Below are 22,798 nucleotides of genomic sequence, written 5' to 3' on the forward strand. Positions count from 1 at the left end.
TTTATATTAATATAAATATTTAATTTATAAATACGTGTTTTACACGTTATTTTGCTACTTGATCCTTAACTTTTCATCGAATGATTAAAACTCTAAATATAGAACAAGTGGATGGAAACCTAGTAACCATTTTCCAAGCCGTGTAACAACAGATTAGAAGCAAATTGCTCTGGCTATTCGCTGGCTAACAAGAGAACAACCAGATGGAAGAAGCGAAAAAGTATTAACGAGAAATAATCGCAGAGAATGGGAAATACGTTTTACTTCATCGGGGTAATGGGTGGAGTCTAGGCAAAACCATCCAACCGGAAGTCTGCTCCTGGAGATTATCCCCCCACTCGACAATTTCACAATCATCAACTTAAAAAAAAGGAAAGGATGAAAGGGAAGAACAGGAAAAGATTTCAACGAGCAGTAAAAACCGTTTTATCACTTAGATACCCGGTTCTCATAAATTAGCAAAGTTGTTAAAGCGGATAAACAGCAGATGAATAATAAAGAATGAATACGGAGAAGTATAAGCCAAATCCTATTTCTAGGCAGATAAGGCCGAAAGAAACTATTGTAGTTGTAAGATATATATGTAATTTTACGAATCACTATATGTATATAGTGCTCGTTAAAAGCATTATAGATAGTAATTTGATCCATGTATGTATCTACGAAATTCGTGAAATTATTTAAAGTGTGTAAAATTGATTTAGTGGATGAGGTTATATTGTAAAACGTTCAGATAGCTTCGGTGGCGCTTTGTAAATTGATCTTTAGTGCTTGCACTAAGCTCTGCCCTCCTACTTTTACCCGATAGTGTATGTGGCACGCGATTGTTCCGGTTTGCACGTCGACCGACTGATATTCATGCCGGAACGTTTCGCTATTTTTCCGTCGTGTTTTTTTCTCCCCTATACTTTCGAACGTTGCCACTGATTATACAGGACATCCCCTTTTAATGGATCTGCTATGTCGATACATTGAAATTATTTGTGCTATCGATACCAGAAGGAGAAATTATCACTCTTTGATCTATTGTATCTCAAACTTTCTCACAGTTTGTACTGATCTTATTATGTAAATCTTATCTTTAATACTAGAAAGGAAAATTATTTTTCTTCGATCTGGCATATTTCCAGAGGAGGATAAATTACTTCTAGACGAGATGGAAAACAAGATGGAATGTATTGAATGTATTTCAAGGCACCGTTAACTTCGTCTACATGTTTCACAACTTTCCCATCGCATTTACCGTAAATGATTGTACTTTTATACCTTGAGATTTATAGGAGATTGTTCTATTAAAATTTTTAATGCTTGAAGCCATTTTACAGTGATTTTACGATTATCTCTTAATTTTTTATAATAATTTTTGTCTTCTGTGACCTAGCAAAGTTAACAAGTTAGGTCACAACATCAATGCAATTAGAATGAAAGCACTTAGAATCAGGTTCGTACCAGTATTTTTTCCACCGAATAACATATTTCGTTTAATAAGTTTGATTTGATAGAATCACGTACTTCATCGTCTCGTTTGAGTTTCGTGAAAAGCTTCAACGCTGATTCTGTACAAATGGTTAATACCTAACTCTTACACCATTCGTTCAATCATGTTTCATTTTGTCAGTCTTTGATTCTATTTCGACTGTACTTAATTTGCAACTAGAGATCTTAACTTTCAACGGATGTGTATTATTGAAAGTTACAATAATATTAAGTGCTCAAAGTATTATACTGATGGATGGTTACAGCAAAAGTTTAAAACAATTTGAGGAATGAAAAATTAAATTAATTAATAATTTTATGATATCTGACTTTATTTTGTAAGTTATACTTCGCAAGTTAAGTGTTATTAACCTAAAAGATAAAGAATTAGGAATTACCTAATTAGATTAGGTTACTTAATTCTTAATTCTTTATCTAATACTATTAAGTTAGGTTAGGTTACTTATTTCTCAATTGTTTGTCATTTCGGTTAATTTTACATTAAGAACCACTTAATAACCTTTGTCTTGTGAAGTACAGCTTACAAAATAAAGTCAGACAACCTAAAATTAATTTAATCAATGAACATTAATTTAATCGGAAACGAAGTGTGCTCTGAACAAATTTTATTTTATATTTTCGACTTATTTTTACATATAGAATCACCCTTTTGCCAGCTGCGCCATAATTATTGGAACACTACGTGTTATTTATTTGAAGCTTTTTTATAGTTATGGATGTCTAAATAAATAATTGGAGGTCTAAATAAAGAAGTAGTGTAGTGATTCCATGATTATCTCAAGCAGCATAACTAAGTTATAAACCGAATATGTATGAAACCAGATATTTAATTCAGGAATGGGGATGAACGAGTGCGCGGCCAGACGCATGAATTCGTACTTGACCCGCTTGGAAGTCGGTCTTTCAAGAATAAAAATCAAGAAATCCTGCTAAAAATTCACAGAAGGCAGCGTTAGGCTGGTCCTAATTGAGAATTTTGTGGCTTTCTTTGAAAACCCCGCCCTTCCACCTTGAATCCTACTTTTTGTTAAAAACACTTCGGCCCACAAGTATAAAAGAATTGTGTAATTACCTTTTCCTAACCTAAAAATCTTTCAGTCAACTTCTCACAGTAGCCTCGATGAATTTTCACTTCTTTATGATTCAATTTCTGCGCAATTATACTTATTTGGAACATATTTCATATATAAATCGAATCACAATGAAATAGAAGTCCGATGTGAATGGGTTAAGAGAATAACTATAATTCATATATAAATTGAGCGATAAAAACATGTTCAAAAAAGCTTAAGTGAAATGTCCCTAGAAGAATCTTTAGTTTAAGAAAAGTAGCTATTACGTATACAATTCTTCCAGAGCTTTTGCTTTACGTTTCTAGTAAATATAATTTAAATAAGAATCGAATTATAAATTACAGAATGAAAAGTCCACTGAACAATTTCTAGATTAAGAAAAATAAAATTCCCTAAACAATTGGTATTCGAAATAATCCATTGAAAATCCATCAAACGTTTCTCGAGCCAACATTACCAGTTCCTCCATTATAAGCCATTCAGACAATCGACGATTATTCTCTTAAGTATAGGGCAAATCATCCATAGAAGCAGATATTAGGATAATAATCATGGAATACGATTAATTAGTAAGAAAAGGAGGTATCAGTTACACGGTTCCTGAATAAATAAGGAAAATACGGATTACCGGAAATGATTGAGGCGAATAGCTGCCTCGAATAATCGCACAGACTCGAGAAGTCGGTCAATTAACAGGAATAGGTTCGCACAATGGCTGGTTTCGCGTGAAGCAAGGTAGAGTACTCCGAGCAATTTCATGTTAGCACTGGATTCCAGCGTTCGTTTAAAAAAAATACAGTGGCTCACGATAGTATTCGAGCATTTATCACAAAAGTTGTAAAATATTTAAATACAACATGAATAGTATTAAACATATAATTAATGCTAATAAAGATGGTTTCACTGTACATGTACCGCCAGCCATAAATATTGGAACTCCTGACAATATTTCATAAAAATTGTATTCTTTTCATTGCTTGTATTTTCTAATTACACCTCATAATGTATAAAACTTATTAAAATAGAATTTAGTTGAGTTCTTCGATCAATGTAACAAATAGGTTTCCTGATACTTATGATCTGCAGTGTACAATGCATATAATATATTCACAAATAATTTGTATAAGTATTCCAATATTATCATAAACCACTAAATTAAATAATCCCACAGAAGCCAATTTTTGCATCATATTTCCTCTCTTTCATAATATTTGGATCATCAACCAATGGAAACTATTGTCTTTCACGCTGGAAAATGTTTCACGTTTTGTAAACGACCAGGGACCAATTTAATCCTTACATTATCGTCCCACTTTCCAGTTTATCACTCCATTTTGTTGCTCCCACTAGATCCGAATATGCCATCCACTATCTATTCATCACGGACCATTTGCTTCTTTATTTTGTTCGCTCTTCTATTTTATCGTGGTCAGGAAAAAATTGACGAGCATATATGCACAGATGCAATCAAGCGATCATATAACAAACTTTCGTTCGGTAAAAACCTTCCACTTTTCTCCATTTTTACTTCTGTTTCCTTCATCGTTGCTCTTTCAGATCGACCTTTTTCCTCTTCTTTTACTTTTTAACGAGAAGCACGAGCTATCATTAAGAGGTATTTGTAGAAAAACTTGTCTGCAAAATTTTCTCTTCGACTTAATATTCTCAACCCCCTCCTCCCCAATCCCATTTGTTCTTGTTTTTGTATTTCAAGTTCTGACACATTGCTCTCTACTTCCTTCATTTCAGGGAATTATGTGTATGATAGATACAACTTTTACAACAAAATACAACTTTTTTGTTACCGTTTGATTGATATTTCTTAGATATTATATAAAATTGTTGTAATTTCAAAACAGGAGTTCTACATGTATTCTACATTTAAATTTTAATTCTTAGATTTAAATTCCTATTTTATTTATATATATATATATATAAATAATTATTAAATTAATTATATATTAAAAATATAAGCTCAGGTTACTTCAATAGAATAAATGTGCTATTGATTTTGTTGACATCTTAAGCTTACAGTTTGTATATTTTAATTTCTGAATAGTAAAGGTAGAAATTCTATATTCTAAATTTAGACCTTTCGTATTTTATTCTCCTTGATCTAAAATTGGATCCTCTATGTCTAATGTAAACTCAGGCTATTTCAATAGGGTAAATGTTATTGATTTTGTGGACAACCTAAGCTTAGAATTCCTATACTATAATTTCTTCACATGTTAAATGTGCAAGATTGATATTCTAAATTTGCATTACCTATGTCTCTGTATTTAAATCATCTAATGAAGTTTTGCATCACTATAATTTGTACATTCTAAATTTAAACCTCCTATATTTTAACACACACTATGAATCTTCTATATTCCAAATAACCCAGTCTTCTTGAGCCTCTTGGTTTCAGACCAGCAAGATCACAGACATCTCAAAAACTGAACAGAAAATCAATAAATTGAATATTGCAAAAATTCTGTATAAGCTGCTATTTCTGACAAATTGAAGCGAAGAATCCTTACCACATAAAACCTGACTTCTAAGGAGATAAGCACAAAAACCTAATTTTCTCAATATATCGATTATTGGACTTGCGCTATTTTGCAATTCATGTCTTCAATTTAAAGCCTAAAAGAGAATAATAATTCCTTTGGATATTTACTACACAAAACCTGACATATATAAAAAGACAAGCACAAAAAGCTTATTTTGTCAAAATATTGGTTGATGAACTTATGTTATTTTGCAATTCATGGTTTCAATTTGAAGCCCAAAAGAGAGTAATAATTTCTTTAGATATTAATATAGAGAAATCGTTCATTTAAAATGATCATGGTTGAAATAAACAAAATGTAAAGAGGCTACTGTTGCGTGCAGAGGAACATTTTTATCACGTTCCCGACGCATCGAGACAAGTCTTTCGTGTTTACGACGAGCGGCTTAACTGTTTGGTCGATCGGTCACGGAAATACGATAGCCTGGACAGGGCCGTTTAATGTCACTGCCAGGTATTACTGGAAACGAGAGTGCTAGACATCGGACAGATCGAAGAGGACCTTCATAGAGATGTTCCACTGGGAATACGAAGGAGAAGAGCGCTGTTATATTGCCTAGCCTTGGAAGACTCGATCCCAGAACAACTGAAATAATTATTACACTAATTGGTATCTTATTTGAAAGATCTTTTTAGCATGGAAAGTAGATAATAACTTTAAAGGCTAATTAAATAAATAGGAATGAACTTCAAAGCTTTACTTTGACATAACAAGGACTGTGAAGATATTACTTTTTGCATAAATAGAATAATTTGAGTGCAAGGAAAGTAACAGAGGATAAATTTCAAATATTACCAAGTCTGTAGTTACATAAAATTTTGTGAATGGAAGAATTATAGAATATAGAATTATAGAAGAAAAAGACCAAGTCTAACAATTATCTAATTCTTTCCTATAACTTTCCACCTATTAATGAGAAAAGCTATCAATATTTCTTCAAACCTATATTTTAGTAATATTTCCCAAGAGATCTGTATCTCAAAAAATATTTGAAAGTCAACATTAGACTTATAAACTGAAAAACTAAAAATAATACCAAGTCATTTTTCACAGTTTTTCAATACCAAATACAGAGACCCAGCGAAATGTTTTCAGAAATTAATCTGAAATTAATTACAAGAACAAGTTTCTAGCCCCTAGAAGGGAATCATTGGATCTTTTGCACTTCTTTCTATTATCCGTCGCCTCGGTTCTTAAGGAAAGTTTGACATGCTTCATTCCATCGACGTGTAAGAAGGAAAAAGAATAGGATGTCGTTCCTCATCAGCCAACCAGACCAAATCTGAATCGAAAGTTCTCTTCAATTATTCCCTTTCTCCTCGTTTTGTGGATTATGCAACGCCGCCTGTCGCAAATTAACGGGCTTTCTTTATTCCAGAATGATATATTATATATATGTATAGCTTCGTGCTACGTCTAAGGGAACGTCAAAGTTAATGAAATGAGGTCCATAAGCAAGAAAAATAGTTCTCTTTTCTACTGTTTACTACTGATCTAAAATTAGACATCGTGAAGGAAATCACAGTGTACGCGATGGACTTGCTTCTTTTCTGGAAATATCACCTCTGTGATAACACATTGTGAATTGTTGCAACTAAATGGATATCTTTCAAGGCGGTTTTGTAGAGAATTGATCAGGGTCGATGGTATGAAATTGGAAAATGAATAGTGATAAAATTTATGAGATTCCTTGACAATTAAAAAAATGTCCAACAGATAGCAGATAATTTGTTAAGAGTTGCCTTGTTCCCTTGATTTTAGGGCTGTATCTCTATCTTTACTCTAATGAAGATTCCTAAAGTCTAACTTCTTGTTTCCTAACCTTAGTGCCTCTGAACAAATAAAAGACCCAGGATCCTCCTCTAGAGACGCTTAAACCATCCTATATAAAGCTCAAAGCTAAGCAAACAAGACTATCAACACCATTTCTCTACATTCCAACTTTCTTATGCCGGACAAGAATTACTCCAATAAGTGTGTCTTACATTATCACATTCCCTTTCAATCATCCGCAATCACTGGCTACTTGAAAGATTTCCATAAGATAAAGGTCGTATAAGACTTAGCTTTTGTAGAAGCTTAGAACTCGTAACCTTTCTAAAAAAGAAAGCACCAAAACTGATCCAAGTCCATGGAACTCTGTCCAACGCTATTCGACAAAGATTACAACCAATTAATAGAGAATGACAGAATAAGGTACTTACCTCGTCTCGTCTACCCCGTCGTCGCGGTCACCCTCCTCTGCGTCCACGCCACAAGGAATCACAGTTCACGGTGGAGTGGTACGAATTGGTACACTAATCCAGAACGGTCATCGGAACTAGCTGAGTGATCCTGGACGTGTAACACGCCAGTTGCGCTGCCACACGTAGCAGAGGAACGCGAACAGACGAGGATAACGATGGTACAACGGAGGACGAAACCAGCTCTCCGTTTCTAAATGCACATATATACCTATCTATCTATCTATCTATAAGCCTATCTGTCTAGATTTGATCAGACTCGCACGATATGACCCATCAGTCTCTCCTATCCTTGCACTAGGTACGCTGGCTCTTCTTCTTCTTCACCATTCAGTCCAGATTCGTCTATTCTAGCTAGTTCAGACCAGCTAAGTGATCCGCAGCTACGAGAAAATGATATTTTATGATATGTTTGGTTCACCAACGACGGTCGTCCAGCCGGATTTCCTCCCTTCCTTATTGGCCCTTTTTTCTGTTCTTTCTCAGCTTTTTGTTCTTGCTTGATTGGTGTTATTTGGTGTCAGCTCGCTGGTCGGCTGTTTAAGTGAGAAAAACGTAGCTGCCGCTTTCTAAACTAACGAAAATTCCGGCACACACGACTCTCTCTCGCTCTCGCGCTCGCGCTCACACACGGCTCCCGATGCTGCTGGCTAGAGTCACATTTTAGTGCGACACACACGGGTGGCGGTACTCCGTGGGGCTACGCTCTCTCTCAGCTTGCCTCCGTCTCTGTTCGCCTTGATCGAGCCTCTATCCCACCCCTAGACAACCGACCCCACTATCGCGAATCCCCACCTGCGTGCAACCCCCTGACGATACACCCCCAACAGAGTGGTGGTAGTAGCTATAGTAATGATGGTTTAGACCTCTTCATGGTATCGGTTTGCTCATGAAAATATCCTTTTCACACCCCTGACAGTGTAACCAGTTACATTGTTTGTCGTGGATTTATTGGTAATACAGGAACACCTGAAAAAGGATTTGGTATTAGTATATTATTGTAAGCAAACTTTTGTAATTATAGTATGATATCTGTGGCATGATATTTTAGTATTATAATATCACCCATGGTATACTAAACAAATAAATAACAATAGTTCAGTACAATATTAAAAGTATATTAGCATTAAGTATGTTTTTGTTAATTATTCTTTAGAACAGGGATGATAGTTCCACAGAGAAATCTTAGAGTGTGTCAAGTTATTTCCATCGCTAGCACCCCCTGAAACACCCCTGCCAAATGATACACCACTGAAGCTTCACCGTGCTTCCCCTCCACAAACCAATAAAACCCGGTAGTGTACTATCTCCAGGGGCACCCTGTTCCCTAAAATATTCTACAAATCTCCTGCACAAATAAATAGCGACCTACGAACATTAGAAAGCACTGTTTGAACCATTCAAGATGATGAGAAGATCTATATGACTTTCTATTCTTCCTCTATTTTTCCATTCAACGTAATTATTCCTAATCACACATAAGTACGCATATAATTGCCTATTATTATAGCAGCCATTACTATACAAAGGGAGTAGTTTAATATCTCGTATGCAATGTGATATCTTCTCAGAATTAATTAATTACTAAAGTAGTCTCGGAGAAGTCCCTTTTCAAAGAGATAATTCCAGCGGTCAGATCCACCAGTTGCTGTAAACGACCATCCAGTCCGAGGAACCTCTTCTAAATAGGAACCTGTAAACGACCCGATATTTGCATGACTAAACCGGTACCATGGTGAAATTTATTTTTAAAATAACTGGAACGTTGTGATTATCAGCGTTTGCAGACGATCCTCCCTTAGACTAGGAATTTTATCCTGGCCCAAAATTCACCCGCTGCCCCGACGATTATCGATTGACCAAACTTTCACAATCCCTTTAAACTTAAACTGTTGAAATATTCACAGAGGTGTCTCTTCGATGTTGTTCGAGATAGAACGACTGCATCGAAGTAATTAAATTCTAAGAATCGAGCTTGCCAGATCATCGATAGAAAATTCAGATAATTAAGATGGAAAATGTGAAACAAAGGGTCGATCAAGTTCCTCAACCCCTTTGTCAACAGCACAGAAAAATTCTACAGTGATCTAAAAATCGATTATTTTGGGACTTTTGACTTGGAAAAATGTTCAATTTCCATGTTTCAGGATTTTTAAACTTCCAATTTCTAAACTTGGAAATTTTCAAATTTCCATTTTCCAGACTCGAAAAATTCTAATTTCCAATTTTCTAATCTCCAGATTGTGAAATCTCTAACTTTCAGGTCTGGGTATTTCTGAATTTCCAATTCTTTGATTTCTGCAGCCAAAAATCTTCAAATTTTCTATTTCCAGATCCAAGAAACCAACTCCCTAAAATTCTTTAATATTATTCACATTGACTAGCTTGGACCCAACAATAAATTGTTGGCTAAGTAATTTGTAACCAAGTGTTTAAGATACAAATAATACAATAGTGGTATGGAACCCAAAAAACAGTACGTGTCTGTGGCATCCCCAGAAAAGCAGCAGCTTATCCCCGTCGAGCAAGCCACCCCTGCCGCATCGTGGCTTCAAGAGCACCCCCGGCTCAATAGTGTACGCAGACGTGCTATCTAGATACGTCTATCTAGAGACCGTGTCTGCCTTCCTGGCCCTGGTTAAATGGACAAAACTTGTTTTGATCTGTGAGCCTATAAGACTAGTGACTGAAGCTAACTGATCTTGCTACGGGGCTTTGCAAAAGGTATCTACACTGTGGTCCAGATGAAGTTTGATGAATCGTGATGTCTCAGATTATAGAACTGAAAGACCAAGAATATGTGTACTTGCCTTGCTAGAAAATTGATTAGAATGATAGAAATCAAATTGAAATAAATAAATATATGCAGAAACCTTATTGAATTTTTCTTTATTGAGAAACAAAATTTGTTACTTAGAGACTTCGAGTCAATCAACAAAGAAACATGTTCGTCTCGTCGAGTATTTAAGAAAATTCGTTTTTCGAGTAAATTACACGAGAAATTAGACTCGATTCGACTGTCTTTAAATTTTCGAAAAAATTTTCTTTTCGAGAATGATCAAACGAAGAATTAATATTAGACTCGATTAATAATTTTCAGTAGGCTTGAATTCTCTGTAGACTTTCATAGAGAAAGACCCATAAACGTTTGGAACGTAGAACGTGAAAGCGAGACATGGTTCGATCGATAGATCTCGACGTGATAATTATAGTAAATGCATTGAATTATTCGGTCCCGGAGGCTTGCAAGTCGAGTACTGAGAAAACTATGCGAGGCGAAACGTAACCTGTCCGTCCTGTGCCAACTTTCACCCCAAGCGTGACGATCCCAACAGTGCCGTAAAGAAACCAGGGGCGAGGGCGACTCTAAGAAAACTGAGAATCGCAAATGTTGGCCGATCAAAATTCACGACCTCGTAAAAACAACTAATCAAGAAAGGCAAGTAAAACGAGGAGTATCGCCCATCCAAGTTAATCTCATGGTACCTTAACAATTTAAACCAATGTATTTATGCTTTCAATTTATTTGGAAAGTTAAATAAAATTATTAACTGAAAATTTGACTCACTCGATGAAGGAATGAAATAAATGATGTTAATGCTGAGTAAATGATTTTAATAAAACGAAATGAAGATGTAAATAATTGCCTCTTAAAGGTCCATTTAAAGATACTGTATCTTATTCTATAATATAGAAGAAATATTTTAAATTGTAAATGATATAATAATTTGATTTTACAAAGTATATTTTACAAATAAATAATATTTATAAAACAAAGAGATTTGAATTATTCTTCTATATATTATATTTTTGTACAAAAATTATGAACATTATGCATATTATATTTACAATACAATTACAATATTACTCCAAGGTACGGCCCTGGTTCCACTCCTAGCGCCCATCCCTACGTTCACCCTCACCTTCTTCTGGTTCCCCCACCACGCGCCTAAAGGATTCTCCTATTGACGTTCTACCCCCTCCACGGCTCTCCCTCCACGCCTCCTTCATCTTTTTCAGCACACCCACGCGTACTATCCCTCTTGCGTATCACAGGCCATGCTCTGACGTAATATTGTTACGTCAGAACAACATCGTACGCCGGCGCATATACGATGCACCTGTTCGTTTCTTTTAGGTTTAGGTGTCGTTCACGAGATTAATTCGAATAGGTTGAAAGTAGATTTTGGTCGAACTTTTTCTTGATATATACAAAATTTTTATTACAACATATGATAGTTCTAAAAAGTAAAATCCAAAAATATTAGTACTAAAGCGTGAAAATAATGACTTTCAAAGTTACATGCATATAAAAATCATATTGCACAGTTGGACGCCATATTGACTTAGTAAATAAAGTCATCGTCATGATACCAATCCTTTTTATAAGACGTCTTAAAATTAATACATCTTTATATTCTTTTCGTCAAAAACTATTAAACGTTATAAAATGAAATCATAAGTTCAGTATGATCTAAAATGAAGTTCAGATCAACTCTTTCGAGAAATCCCCATATCCATTTTAAGTTTACCCGATATAGATTAAAGAATTGACAATTGCATATTTATAATTTTAAATACGATTTATGCATTTATAATTCTACCTGTTTTGTGCATAGTATTAGTCTGGAATTATATAGTGACATTAATTTAGAATATTTAAACCATTAATTTATAATAATATTTAAGCTATTTTTTGTAACTATATAAAATAACTGTAACTATTTCTAATTAGATATAATTATAATGACGAATTATGCGTGAAACGTGTTGATTAATATCAATATATAGTACATATTTAAAATTTGTTTTTTCTACTATAATGTTTTCTCCTTAATGGGGCTTTTATCATTAATTTCAATCTAATCTAAGAAGATCATTAAAAGAAATAGTGTCTTCTCTTAGATAGGACTCCAATTCACTAAATATACTTTACATACCTAAGATGCAAACTATAAAATTCGAATGTTCAAATATTCAAAAAAGTTAAAGAACCATTCTTTTGCAATTATTTTGCAATACGGTAATCAAAACCAGTATCCTGTTGAGATCATAAAAGACCCCAAAGTATCATTTCAAGGTTAAGTTAATAAACATGAACCTTCATTTTTTTAAATAAACCATTCATTGTATTTGTTCACAAGGAAATTTAACTAAATTTTTTTTATTATTTTTTTAAAAATACGATAGAAATTGCGATTTTTTATTTCTCATGTAGTACTTACGGAAGGGGAGCGAAGTCTGTCACGGATAATTTTCATAAATTATGTCGAATATGGCGGTTGAAAATATATAACTTTGATGTCTAATGGCTTTCAGGATACATAGAAAGTAACGAAAACGAATAAATACGGGATAAATCTCAATAAAACACGGAAGCATTACGTTAACGAAGTACACGTAATTCACATTGAGAAATTCAAACGCAATACTAATATATCGATTCTTATAATTTCGATTCTCGAATACATACATATATCGCCATTTTTATATTCGTACAATTCTCGATATTTATATAATCGATCTTAGTCAACCGAACAGGGAGATCTCCCTTTTTTGACTTTAGCAAGGCATTTTCTTCTTTTTTTGTTGTTATTATCAGTTATTGTTTACCTGGAATTGTTCCCAATTAATTGCGATACTTTTTCTGCTTTTATAAAGTACAGTATATAATAAAATACACCAATTTGATGGTGTTAAAATTAATTTGAAAATTATGCTATCAGTTATGACTAAATAAAGTTATAATCGAACGATACCACACTGTAAAAAAATATTAAAATGCATTATAAATTTCTAATTTCACGTTCAAGTCGTGTTATTTATTTTTAGTCATCTTTAATGTTTTTAATTTTACCTATATTTTTTTATACTTTTAATATATACCTTTAATTTGATGTTTTGTATAAACGATATGTGAAATCGTTAAACAAAATCATTATTTCAAAATATAATTGACTACTTAAATAATTTTTAGACTTCTTTGTTTTTCAAGTAGTGAATATTAGTCCTCGTTACTTGAAAAAATACATGATGGACAGCCTACAGGTTAGCTGTGAGGTCCAGTGCGGTGAGAAGCGTATAGCTCGCTCTGGCGTGCGAGTTTGGCTATGTGTTAACAAATTGAATCCTTAACCTCACTTTCTTTATGAAATAATTATTATAATTATTATAATAAAGTAATTGAATTTGGAATCTAGTTTGTAATAATATTATTTTTGTTGCTAATAAACTATGAATATATAATTTTATAGTATTTCATTTTATCAGTGCTTACTGAATGTATGTTAAATAATACATAACCTGAAAGCGATAAATATAGAAGAAATATGTTACGTACAGTAATAGATAGAAGATTGATCTGCACTGCGTTTTTCCCATTTTCTTCTTCGTTCGATAACACTTCCAATGATGAGTGGATAGATACATCCAAAGTAAAAAAATTTTTAAGCAAATACAGACATTACTTTTATGACGAGTAAGAGTAATCATTTAATTTATATTCATCCATTTATTTAACACATTGTTATAATATTTCCTTTGCATAGAAAAGGATACCCGACCAAAGAGGTACAATCAGTCTTGAACACAACATTTGCAGGGAGTGCAGCAGGATTTACCTTGGGTGCATTACAGAAATTAAAAGATGTACCAAAAACATTCAAACATGAGAATCAAGCTACTTTATATGAACACAAATATGAATATCAAGTAAAACTGCAAAGAAGACTTGAGTTTGTTATGCTTAAAGCAGGTTTTCCATTTGCCATGAAACTTGGACTTTTTTGTTTCTTATTCTCGTAAGACTTGCAATTAATTTCTATTATAATATTGTAAAAATATAAATTAATCTAATATTCTTTATCAGGGGCATGTCTTCATTCTTCTATGTATATAGAGGATACAAATTTGACATACTAAATTCTACGTTTAGTGGTGCTATAACTGGTTTCCTGTTCAAAATAAATATGGGTGTAAAGGGATCAGCTGCAGGAATTGTATTAGGTATAATAATGGGTAGCTTTTATGGCTCTGTCACAAAATTCCTTTTATGGATAACTGGAACTAAAATGAAGAACATTTATGAAATTGAAACCAAATTAATGAACGCAAGACGAGAGTATGTTTGCTATATTAATTGAACTTAAAAGTTTTTCATTCCAAATTTGAAGACCAAAGATAAATTTCCATTTTTTAGTAAAATAAAAGAATGTGAAAAGGCCATGCACGCAGACGAAATATCAGAACTGCAAATGATGTATATGAAGAATCGCGAAGCGAATGAAGCACTTAATAATAAGGAGAAAGAGTAAGAATTTAAAAGATAAAAATTTAATAACGAATATATATATCTTATTAACATACATCTATTAATTTATGTAATTATTGTGTAATTATTACATAAAATATTATGCAATAATATTTGTATTTGATAAATACAAAACATGTATAGAACATATGCAAATCATTCTGGTCTTATCCATAATATTCAAGATGAACGATGAATAACAATATCATTCTGTAATATAATCAATTGTCATTAAGAACAATCCTTATTTACATCCTAATAATACTCTGTGCATTAAATTATAAATGAATGTAGTATAAATACAAGTTTGAAATCATAGCTACAGAATAGGCCTAATATTTGAAACTCCTTTTTAAGATTTGAAGTATCTTCATATAAATGGTTCTTAAATTATAAAACAAATAATCCTCTTTAATAAGGAAAAAAGTTAGATAAAATAAAAAACTTTCATCTTTTAACACAAGAGAACACAATATATATTTATATGTATATATATCTATATATGTGGTGAGCATATTATATATCTTCTTAGTTCAACTCAACAAATTTGAAAAACATTTTTTTAAATCTCTTGTTCCGAAGTTCCTAAATCTTGAACCTTGGTTAAACGTTTTGCCCCTCTGCCTGGTGGACCCTTAGGTTTCGCAAATTTTGGCTGATGTAAACTGATTTTTGGATGTAATTCCTCTTGTAAAAATTCTTCAGTTAGTTCTCTTCCATCATCTATTTCAAGCTATATAATCAACATATTTTAAACGGAATTATTACATTGCATTACGAACTAGAAGCATCATTTACTTTGTGAGAAAAAAATACAGGAAGAATGAAAAATGAAACTCTAACTTGATAGGCCTATTCTGTAAGCTGATCTTAAACATACCTTAAAATCTTAATCATAATTACATACCCATCCAACGACTGATTCACGTGCGCTCCTTAGAAACCTAATAAATTCTGTGTAGATAAATCATGATAAATAAAGAAGTGTTACACGTTACCTTATTGGCAAATTAAAACACAACAAAGTTTAAGATTAAATTGCATAATGCTTTATTATTTCTAGCGTGTTTAGTATTGGCAAGATACACAATTTGTTTGATCATAATGAACCTACAATTATGTACTAACAGGTTGGAAACGGAATTATACTAAAAACTTACAGAATAGGCCTGGTACAATATATTATAAATTGAAATATTCCCAGGCAACCGTGTGCGTTATGCTTAAATATAGAACACATTATTCATTAACAAGTTTTTGAGCACTTCGCGAAAAACTTTCCTTTTTTTTGCAACTAGACATAGAAATGTGTGCCAAATTCTATTTGTTCGTCAACATGTAAAAATAGGAAAACATTGATAAGGAATTTAAGCTGAAAAAGCTTCTACACAACTATAAAGGAATGAAATACTAATAAATTATGAGTATATTATATTCAAGAACTTCCAATTCTTGTAAAAAATCTCATGCTTTGAGCTTAACTTTCATATCAATGCAAATGTATGTATAATAATATATACTTGATAGCAAATGAAAAGTAACAAAAATTTTTCGATGGATTTCAATAAATGCCAAGAATCTGACACACTTTGTTATTATTATCCTTGTTAAATTAGGCCAAACTCTTTCAATAAGTTTTTTATTTATTTCTTGGACGAAAATTTTTAAAAAGTTTATAAAAAGCTACGAGAGTTAAAAAAATACAGATCACAAAAAATAGAATGCCTCTCGAATATCTTGTTTGCTGGCTACTAGATTATAGTCCCATTTGCTATACATTTCGTATTAGGAATGTTTTAGAAGAAATCTAGATATACTCTAGAAGAGATAACAGTAACTTATCACAATTCATTATGCGCTGTTCTCTAATCAGTTTAAATTATTAAATTGAAGCTTATAAGAATATGATAAATGAATTTTCTTATTTAAAACATATCTTATTATACCTTAAATCTTTTATTAAAAATGAAAGTAATAAAATGTTAAAAAATAACCGTAAGGTGTATAGAATGTGTGTGGGTGTAGGTGTATGGGTAAGTGCGTACATACGTATATATGAATGTTCAAATATTTTTATCTATATAGATTTAAACACTGAACAATTTTTCCGATTGTACAACTAATGGGACATACCAAGTTCAGTCTTTATATATATATATTTGTGGAATCTAATGTTTTGTATAATTTACAATAGTATAGAACATGATATAATATATGTATATATATACATACATACATATATAATATAATGTATGTAAATATATATATACATATATAATTTAATATGTATATAAAGTAAATAGTATTATCACTAGCTTGTGTTCAAAAATGATAATCATGTGCAAAGAAAATATATCCACAAGTTAATGTGGTAATTTGCACGTTTATCACTTATCCATTTATCTTCTTATTTATATTTCACAGAGAAGTTAGGTGAGTGGCATTAGCTAACTGGAGCACATGGAATTTTCCCTAACTCTCTAATAATCACATAAGGTATGCAGGTTTTACCACAGATATTTGTTTGAAACACTCTACCTCTATTTATCACTAATTCCTATATGAGTGTTTGAATGAATTTGAAAGTCAAGCCTTCGAGTTTCACTTAATAAAATTACTAATATATGAAAAATGAGTACTTAAAAATATAATATATCACTTTTCATTGGACTAGGAACTAATTCACGCAGTTAACTCACTGGGTTTATTTTTCACATCTGACACAATAAACATTAAAAGTAGAATAAGAATTATATAAACTATAAAAGATGTAAATTAAAGGAACTATATAGAGAAAAAAATATCTTCATAAGATTTTTTATTAGACATTGGAACGCAATTAAAAAAATGCAAAATCCAATAGAAGGCTTCACTTTCAATGTCAAGCAACTAATTCTCGCTTCATGATCTTTCTGCTTTTTTTGTTCCTTTTCGTACGGTATTTTCTGCACGAATAAACAATTATCCATTACATTATGGTACTGGATCAACAAGAACTACACCTCATGGGAATTCTATGCATTGCGAGTTTCTCATAGTTATCAAAAAGATATTTTGTAAAGATCTTAACATGACAATTTTGCTCTTTAAAATTTAGAAAAATACATTGTTTGGTCTACTCTGAATTGCTACATAGATATACATATCACTTTGACCAATTATTACTAAATATCAATAAATATATTGCTAATTAATAAAAGATTTATCTCTGTAAAGATGCGCATTAAACATTTTCTCATTTAAATCACTCCATAATAACTGCATAACTATACTGTGCTAATGTTGAAGTTATTCAAAACCGATTACACCATCTTACACTACATAACATATTCGATCAATTAATATCGTATTATCACAAATTCAGAATTTACGAAGGAAGATATTAAATGTGTAAAACATCTGAAATATTTTATAACATTTAAGAAACATTTAAAAATGACAGACAAAGAACGTAGATTCGGTTAACTCAAGATACAAGATCTCTTCTGTTTTGACTTTTTCTCGGATATAGATTGAGGAGGAGCATAAGGCGTTGATGGAGTTGCAGGAGTTATTGCAGCTGTTTCTTTTATAGTTGGAGGATCTTCCAACATGTCTGCCAATTCCTCACCACTATTTACTTCCAACTAGGATTTATCAAATTTTTACGAAAATAAAAAAAGAAAAAAAAGAAATAATTTAATTTCAACATTAAGATTCACATGAAAAGAGATGGAATGTGAAAGCAAGAAATACTATACAATGCGACTAAAAGGGTAAAATATCCGTTAATATCGATGCACGCTATACGAACTATCTTTTTTTAATTAAATATGAAATACATTTCTCACTGGTATAGAAAAGCATATAGATTCTAATATGATTTACCAGTTTTAAATGATCCTGTTAAGACATTCATGCAAAAACAAACCAATAGAAACAAAATAAATTAGAAGATATGGTTTATATTAAGAACTTGTATTTATTTACTTACTTTTTTCGTTATAGTCACTCCAAGTGATTGAATAAGTTCTAATAGCGGAGCTTTACATGATGAATATAACATCCTTTCCTTAATACTGCAACTGTATCCTGGCATGCTATATATAAAAACTGCAACATAAATAGAGGTACATTATTGATTGAAAGACTAACACTTTTATTTTTACAACATACCTATACATTCCATGTAATCTCCTTCATGCGTGTGTTTAAAATTATAAAGATGATATCTAGCAGAATCAGATGGGACTTTTGTTGGTAGTTTATCCAGTGAAACTTCACAAGCCATAACTAAATGTATCTTTTCCTCTTCTAAGTCGATTTTTAATTGAACGTATTCGTGTATACCTTTACCAAGCTCCATGATAGCTTGTTTTGCCTCATCCGTAACAGGGAAGGCAACACCACTCAATGTTTGATGCCTTGTTTCTACGCTATAATCTGTAGTAACTGTGTTTTTTTTAAGTTCTGCTAACTCTTCTTCTGCAGTGGTTAACGGTGCCGGTGCAGCATTATTCCTTTTGTATTTATGATAACCTTCTAATGTTATATCCTCTGGCACCGTACCATGCAATTCTTCCTTTATAGACGCAGTTCCAAATTCTTGTTTCAAAGTTGCTTTTGTCGATGCATATAACATCTTTTGCCTAACTGGTGCAGTATCAGGTGACCAAGAGATAAATAACCAGTCATAACCAGAGTCAGGAGACTTAGTATCTAGTCGATAAAGAATATATGCAGGTTGATTCTCAATGATCAACGGTTTGATCATCTTATCGTAATCATCTTGCCACTTGTTCACTGGTTTTGAAGAAGCAGCAGGTGTTAGTTCCTCTATGAAACAAAGATACACTTTTATTCATGAAACTTATATTAAATTCACACTCACTGAGGGCAAAAGACAAACTTACCATTCTCTATGGAAACTTTCAAGACTCGTATTTTTCCATCTCGACATTTAGCAAACAATTTCTTAAGGGCATCGTTCGCTGAAATAACCAAACCATTAATTTGTCATTATCGTTGTAAAGATATTTAGAGGTTAATGGCCCACATTGTAGAACTTTCTACGAGATTGTTATATGGAATTAATATCACAATGTAATAATAAATACCTTTGATTCCTGTCTGATGTGACATGGTTCGTGAAGAATTCGAGCTCTGTTGAAAATATGGTAGAAAATTGGTCGCGCTTCCTCCCCGACCTCTTCGGATTAATTGTGAATGAACGATCCACCACCACCACCACAAACGGACCGTTTAAATGACTAGAACACGATGAAAAAAATCGCAACGGAATCCGAAATTAGGGGAAACCACCGATACACAACCTATTTAGAGGAGAACTTTTCGGGAGGATCCTAGCAACAGAGAAACGTACGTCACGCCAGTGAACCTGTCAAGAATGCTCCAAATCACGGCCGTACGACCGTGCTGCAAACCAAGCGATTATAATTTATCTTGAACAAAAAAATCTTAACTGAGAAAAGAAGCGATGTAAATACCCACAGAAAATTATTTCAAACGCGAAAAATGCAACTTACTCAAATATTATTATTATGACGAATAAAGATTTTTGAAATTTTGCAACATGACTTTTGCCCTTTATTCGCGCGTATCTATTTTAATCAATCTTCAGTTTCATTTACAAACTTAATCATATTATTAAATTACGGATTTTTATGCAAATTCATATACATATTTAAAACGATAATTAAAACAATAAAATCTCAGTAGAAGATTATTTTACTTACAAAGTATTATAGGAAGCATTACACTTTGAATATTTTATATTTTTTCTCATATTATTTACATTCTGTACAATTTCCTATAAGTACATAAAAATATGCAGTCTATTATTTTACTATATATTGTAATCTAATATTAATTGTATTACATATAGATATTTACTTATAATTGATTTATATCTTACAACAATATTTTAATTTTATTTCAAGATTTTTAATTAGTGCTGGAAAATAGGTTTTTATAAGAATCATTTGTATTATTGGCTCACGTATCTAGATTCTCGTTTGGAATTGGAATTTCTGTAATATCATTCGCGTTTGAAATGTACACGTAATTCGAGTGTTTGAAAGATTCTCTTAAGATGTCGTGACATCAGCGTGACAGATGTGTGTTATGATTATTCTGATGCAAAAAAAAATACGTGTAGTTTGACAGGTTTCATTTATATCGAAGTCGATTATACTATTATATTAAGAATATTAAGAAAAAGTTATGAATTCAGTAAACCTTCGGATAACTGTTAGGGAAACCGAAAGGCGATCAGATTTGTATGAAGAGTGGAAAAGACGGGTAAATAATGTAACTTTTACAACAAACGTTGCAATTCTTTTTGAAATCAAGTACAGATGTCATCACGTCAATTCAATCCATTTTTAATATTCAATTAAATTAAAATGAAAATCGTACAGTATTTTAAAATTAAAGATTCATTTCGTTAATTATTATCAATTAACAGTTAAGTTCGTAAATATTCATTTTTTGATGACTCATTTGCCAATTTGTTAAACAACATTAATCCATTAAGGATCAAACAATAGTTTATTATACTATTATAAATATTTCAATTTAGAATTTAGATCGAAGAAATAACAGCAAAAGAAATATTAAGAAAATTCTTGGAATTCTATATTAAATAATAGAATTATTAATGCAAATTGATAGAAAAGAAACTACAAATAAAATGTTGCATTAACATAACATTGCCAATTAATGGGATATAATTATTCAGTGGAATTTGTCACACCTCCAGCAAAATTTACAATATATACGAATAAATAAATATTGATTTGAAATAATAATAATAATAATGTTCCAGGCTTTTCTAGGCCCACTCCCACAAGGATTTCTTAGATTGGAAGAGCGCAATGCTCAACAACAACAAGAAGCTGCAGATCAGCAGGCTGCACTTGCTCTTCACCAGCTGCAAATGCAGAACATGCCAACAATGCATGAACCTCATGTCGGTAGACTTAGTATTACAATTGTTCAGGTAATTCTATAATTTTAGTGGATATGTAGGAGTTAATTCAATTTTAAAAAGTAGTAGTGTATGTTTTGTAATAATATTTTATCCGTAATTTCAAAAAGATACTTCCTATAGGCTAAGCTTGTAAAAAACTATGGGATGACAAGAATGGATCCTTATGTGAGATTAAGAGTAGGCCATGCTGTATATGAAACACACACATGTTCAAACGGAGCAAAAAATCCACACTGGAACAAAGTTATTCAATGGTATGTAATTTGTATAGTAAATTTATTATAAATCAAATTTATGTATTTATTCCACCCATTACTTTCTTTTATCTTTTTATTATTCAGTTACTTGCCACCAGGAGTCTCACAAATATATGTAGAAGTTTATGATGAATGTTCGTTTGTAATGGATGAATTAATTGCATGGGGTCACATAGATATTCCATCAAAGGTCCTCCAGAAAGGGGAAATGCACGAAGATTGGTACATGCTTAGTGGAAAGCAAGGAGACAATCAAGAAGGAATGATAAATTTAGTTTTTAGTTATACGGTAAAAGTTATTAGTAACATGACAGAAAATGTATTTAATCTACTACCAATAAGTTAATACCTGTAGTTAATAATTTATCCATTTTGATAGACTAAAGGTCATCCATACATGAGTGCACCTCCAATTATGATGGTTCCTTCTTCAACAATGCTTGGCATGACACAGTATGCGCCAGTAAATGTCTACACAGCACCTCCTACAGCTGCAGTACCACCTATTATTCCCAGTTCTATGCCAGATGCTGAAGTTGTATTAAAGCAGGTAATGTAAGAAGATAATAGCTTCACTTTTTTCTGCAATAAAGCAACTTTTGTAATAATGTAATAACTTATAGATTTCAGAGATGTTCCCAAATGTGGATAAAGAGGTAATTAAATCAGTTTATGATGCAAATAATGGAAAGAAAGATGTAACTATAAATTCATTACTCCAAATGTGTGAATAAGTAACTTTTTATGCAACTCGTCATTTAACTCCAAAGGCCATATTTGTATTTTCTTGCTATATTGTATTTCTTTTAAAATGTAATATATTTGCAAATTATTACCATGCATTTTATGGTATATCAACGTTTAGTGATT

The 22,798-nt window shown here is 32.1% G+C and overlaps 4 protein-coding genes across 6 annotated transcripts in view; 2 read left to right on the top strand and 2 right to left on the bottom strand.

The window, feature by feature from the left end:
• The window catches only part of LOC132914847 (probable cationic amino acid transporter), a 66,040-nt gene extending 57,906 nt beyond the window's left edge, over window positions 1-8,134 (bottom strand). Inside the window, exon 1 of the mRNA XM_060974332.1 lies at window positions 7,333-8,134. The gene's annotated coding sequence lies outside the window, so the exon portion shown is untranslated. The remainder of the gene's footprint in view (window positions 1-7,332) is intronic.
• Window positions 8,135-13,426: 5,292 nt separating this feature from the next.
• LOC132914871 (RPII140-upstream gene protein) lies at window positions 13,427-14,830 on the top strand. Its single transcript, XM_060974371.1, has 4 exons — window positions 13,427-13,849; window positions 13,920-14,171; window positions 14,240-14,491; window positions 14,570-14,830. The coding sequence occupies exons 1-4, from the start codon at window positions 13,701-13,703 to the stop codon at window positions 14,682-14,684; spliced, it is 768 nt and encodes a 255-aa protein (XP_060830354.1). The 5' UTR covers window positions 13,427-13,700; the 3' UTR covers window positions 14,685-14,830.
• Window positions 14,688-20,234, bottom strand: LOC132914863 (twinfilin). Of its 3 annotated transcripts, none has more exons than XM_060974359.1 (5): window positions 19,777-20,215; window positions 19,573-19,650; window positions 18,836-19,495; window positions 18,654-18,772; window positions 14,688-15,413 (listed from the first exon to the last, which is right to left on the bottom strand). In XM_060974359.1, exons 1-5 carry the CDS (start codon window positions 19,799-19,801, stop codon window positions 15,243-15,245), a joined length of 1,053 nt encoding a protein of 350 aa, XP_060830342.1. In that variant the 5' UTR covers window positions 19,802-20,215; the 3' UTR covers window positions 14,688-15,242. The 3 variants fall into 3 exon arrangements, with proteins under 3 accessions (XP_060830342.1, XP_060830343.1, XP_060830344.1); XM_060974360.1 differs by lacking the exon at window positions 14,688-15,413 and adding an exon at window positions 15,707-18,306 and having other exon boundaries at window positions 19,777-20,216; XM_060974361.1 differs by lacking the exon at window positions 14,688-15,413 and adding an exon at window positions 18,458-18,562 and having other exon boundaries at window positions 19,777-20,234.
• A 518-nt stretch (window positions 20,235-20,752) lies between these two features.
• LOC132914868 (toll-interacting protein-like) lies at window positions 20,753-22,780 on the top strand. Its single transcript, XM_060974366.1, has 6 exons — window positions 20,753-20,980; window positions 21,507-21,680; window positions 21,792-21,925; window positions 22,013-22,217; window positions 22,308-22,478; window positions 22,552-22,780. Exons 1-6 carry the CDS (start codon window positions 20,903-20,905, stop codon window positions 22,660-22,662), a joined length of 873 nt encoding a protein of 290 aa, XP_060830349.1. The 5' UTR covers window positions 20,753-20,902; the 3' UTR covers window positions 22,663-22,780.
• The last annotated feature ends 18 nt before the right edge of the window (window positions 22,781-22,798 follow it).

The sequence above is a fragment of the Bombus pascuorum genome, chromosome 15 (genome assembly GCF_905332965.1).
Source record: "Bombus pascuorum chromosome 15, iyBomPasc1.1, whole genome shotgun sequence".
NCBI lineage: Eukaryota > Metazoa > Arthropoda > Insecta > Hymenoptera > Apidae > Bombus > Bombus pascuorum.

Coding starts and splice junctions, on each gene's coding strand:
- LOC132914871 (XM_060974371.1), top strand. CDS start 13,701: ATGTTACGTACAGTAATAGATAGAAGATTGATCTGCACTGCGTTTTTC. Junction 14,172..14,239: donor CTTTTTTGTTTCTTATTCTC/GTAAGACTTGCA, acceptor ATTCTTTATCAG/GGGCATGTCTTCATTCTTCT. Junction 14,492..14,569: donor TTAATGAACGCAAGACGAGA/GTATGTTTGCTA, acceptor TCCATTTTTTAG/TAAAATAAAAGAATGTGAAA.
- LOC132914863 (XM_060974359.1), bottom strand. CDS start 19,801: ATGTCACATCAGACAGGAATCAAAG. Junction 19,496..19,572: donor GAAAGTTTCCATAGAGAATG/GTAAGTTTGTCT, acceptor TTTGTTTCATAG/AGGAACTAACACCTGCTGCT. Junction 15,414..18,653: donor GAGTGACTATAACGAAAAAA/GTAAGTAAATAA, acceptor TTGATTATATAG/CTTGAAATAGATGATGGAAG.
- LOC132914868 (XM_060974366.1), top strand. CDS start 20,903: ATGAATTCAGTAAACCTTCGGATAACTGTTAGGGAAACCGAAAGGCGA. Junction 21,681..21,791: donor TTAGTATTACAATTGTTCAG/GTAATTCTATAA, acceptor TACTTCCTATAG/GCTAAGCTTGTAAAAAACTA. Junction 22,218..22,307: donor ATTTAGTTTTTAGTTATACG/GTAAAAGTTATT, acceptor CCATTTTGATAG/ACTAAAGGTCATCCATACAT.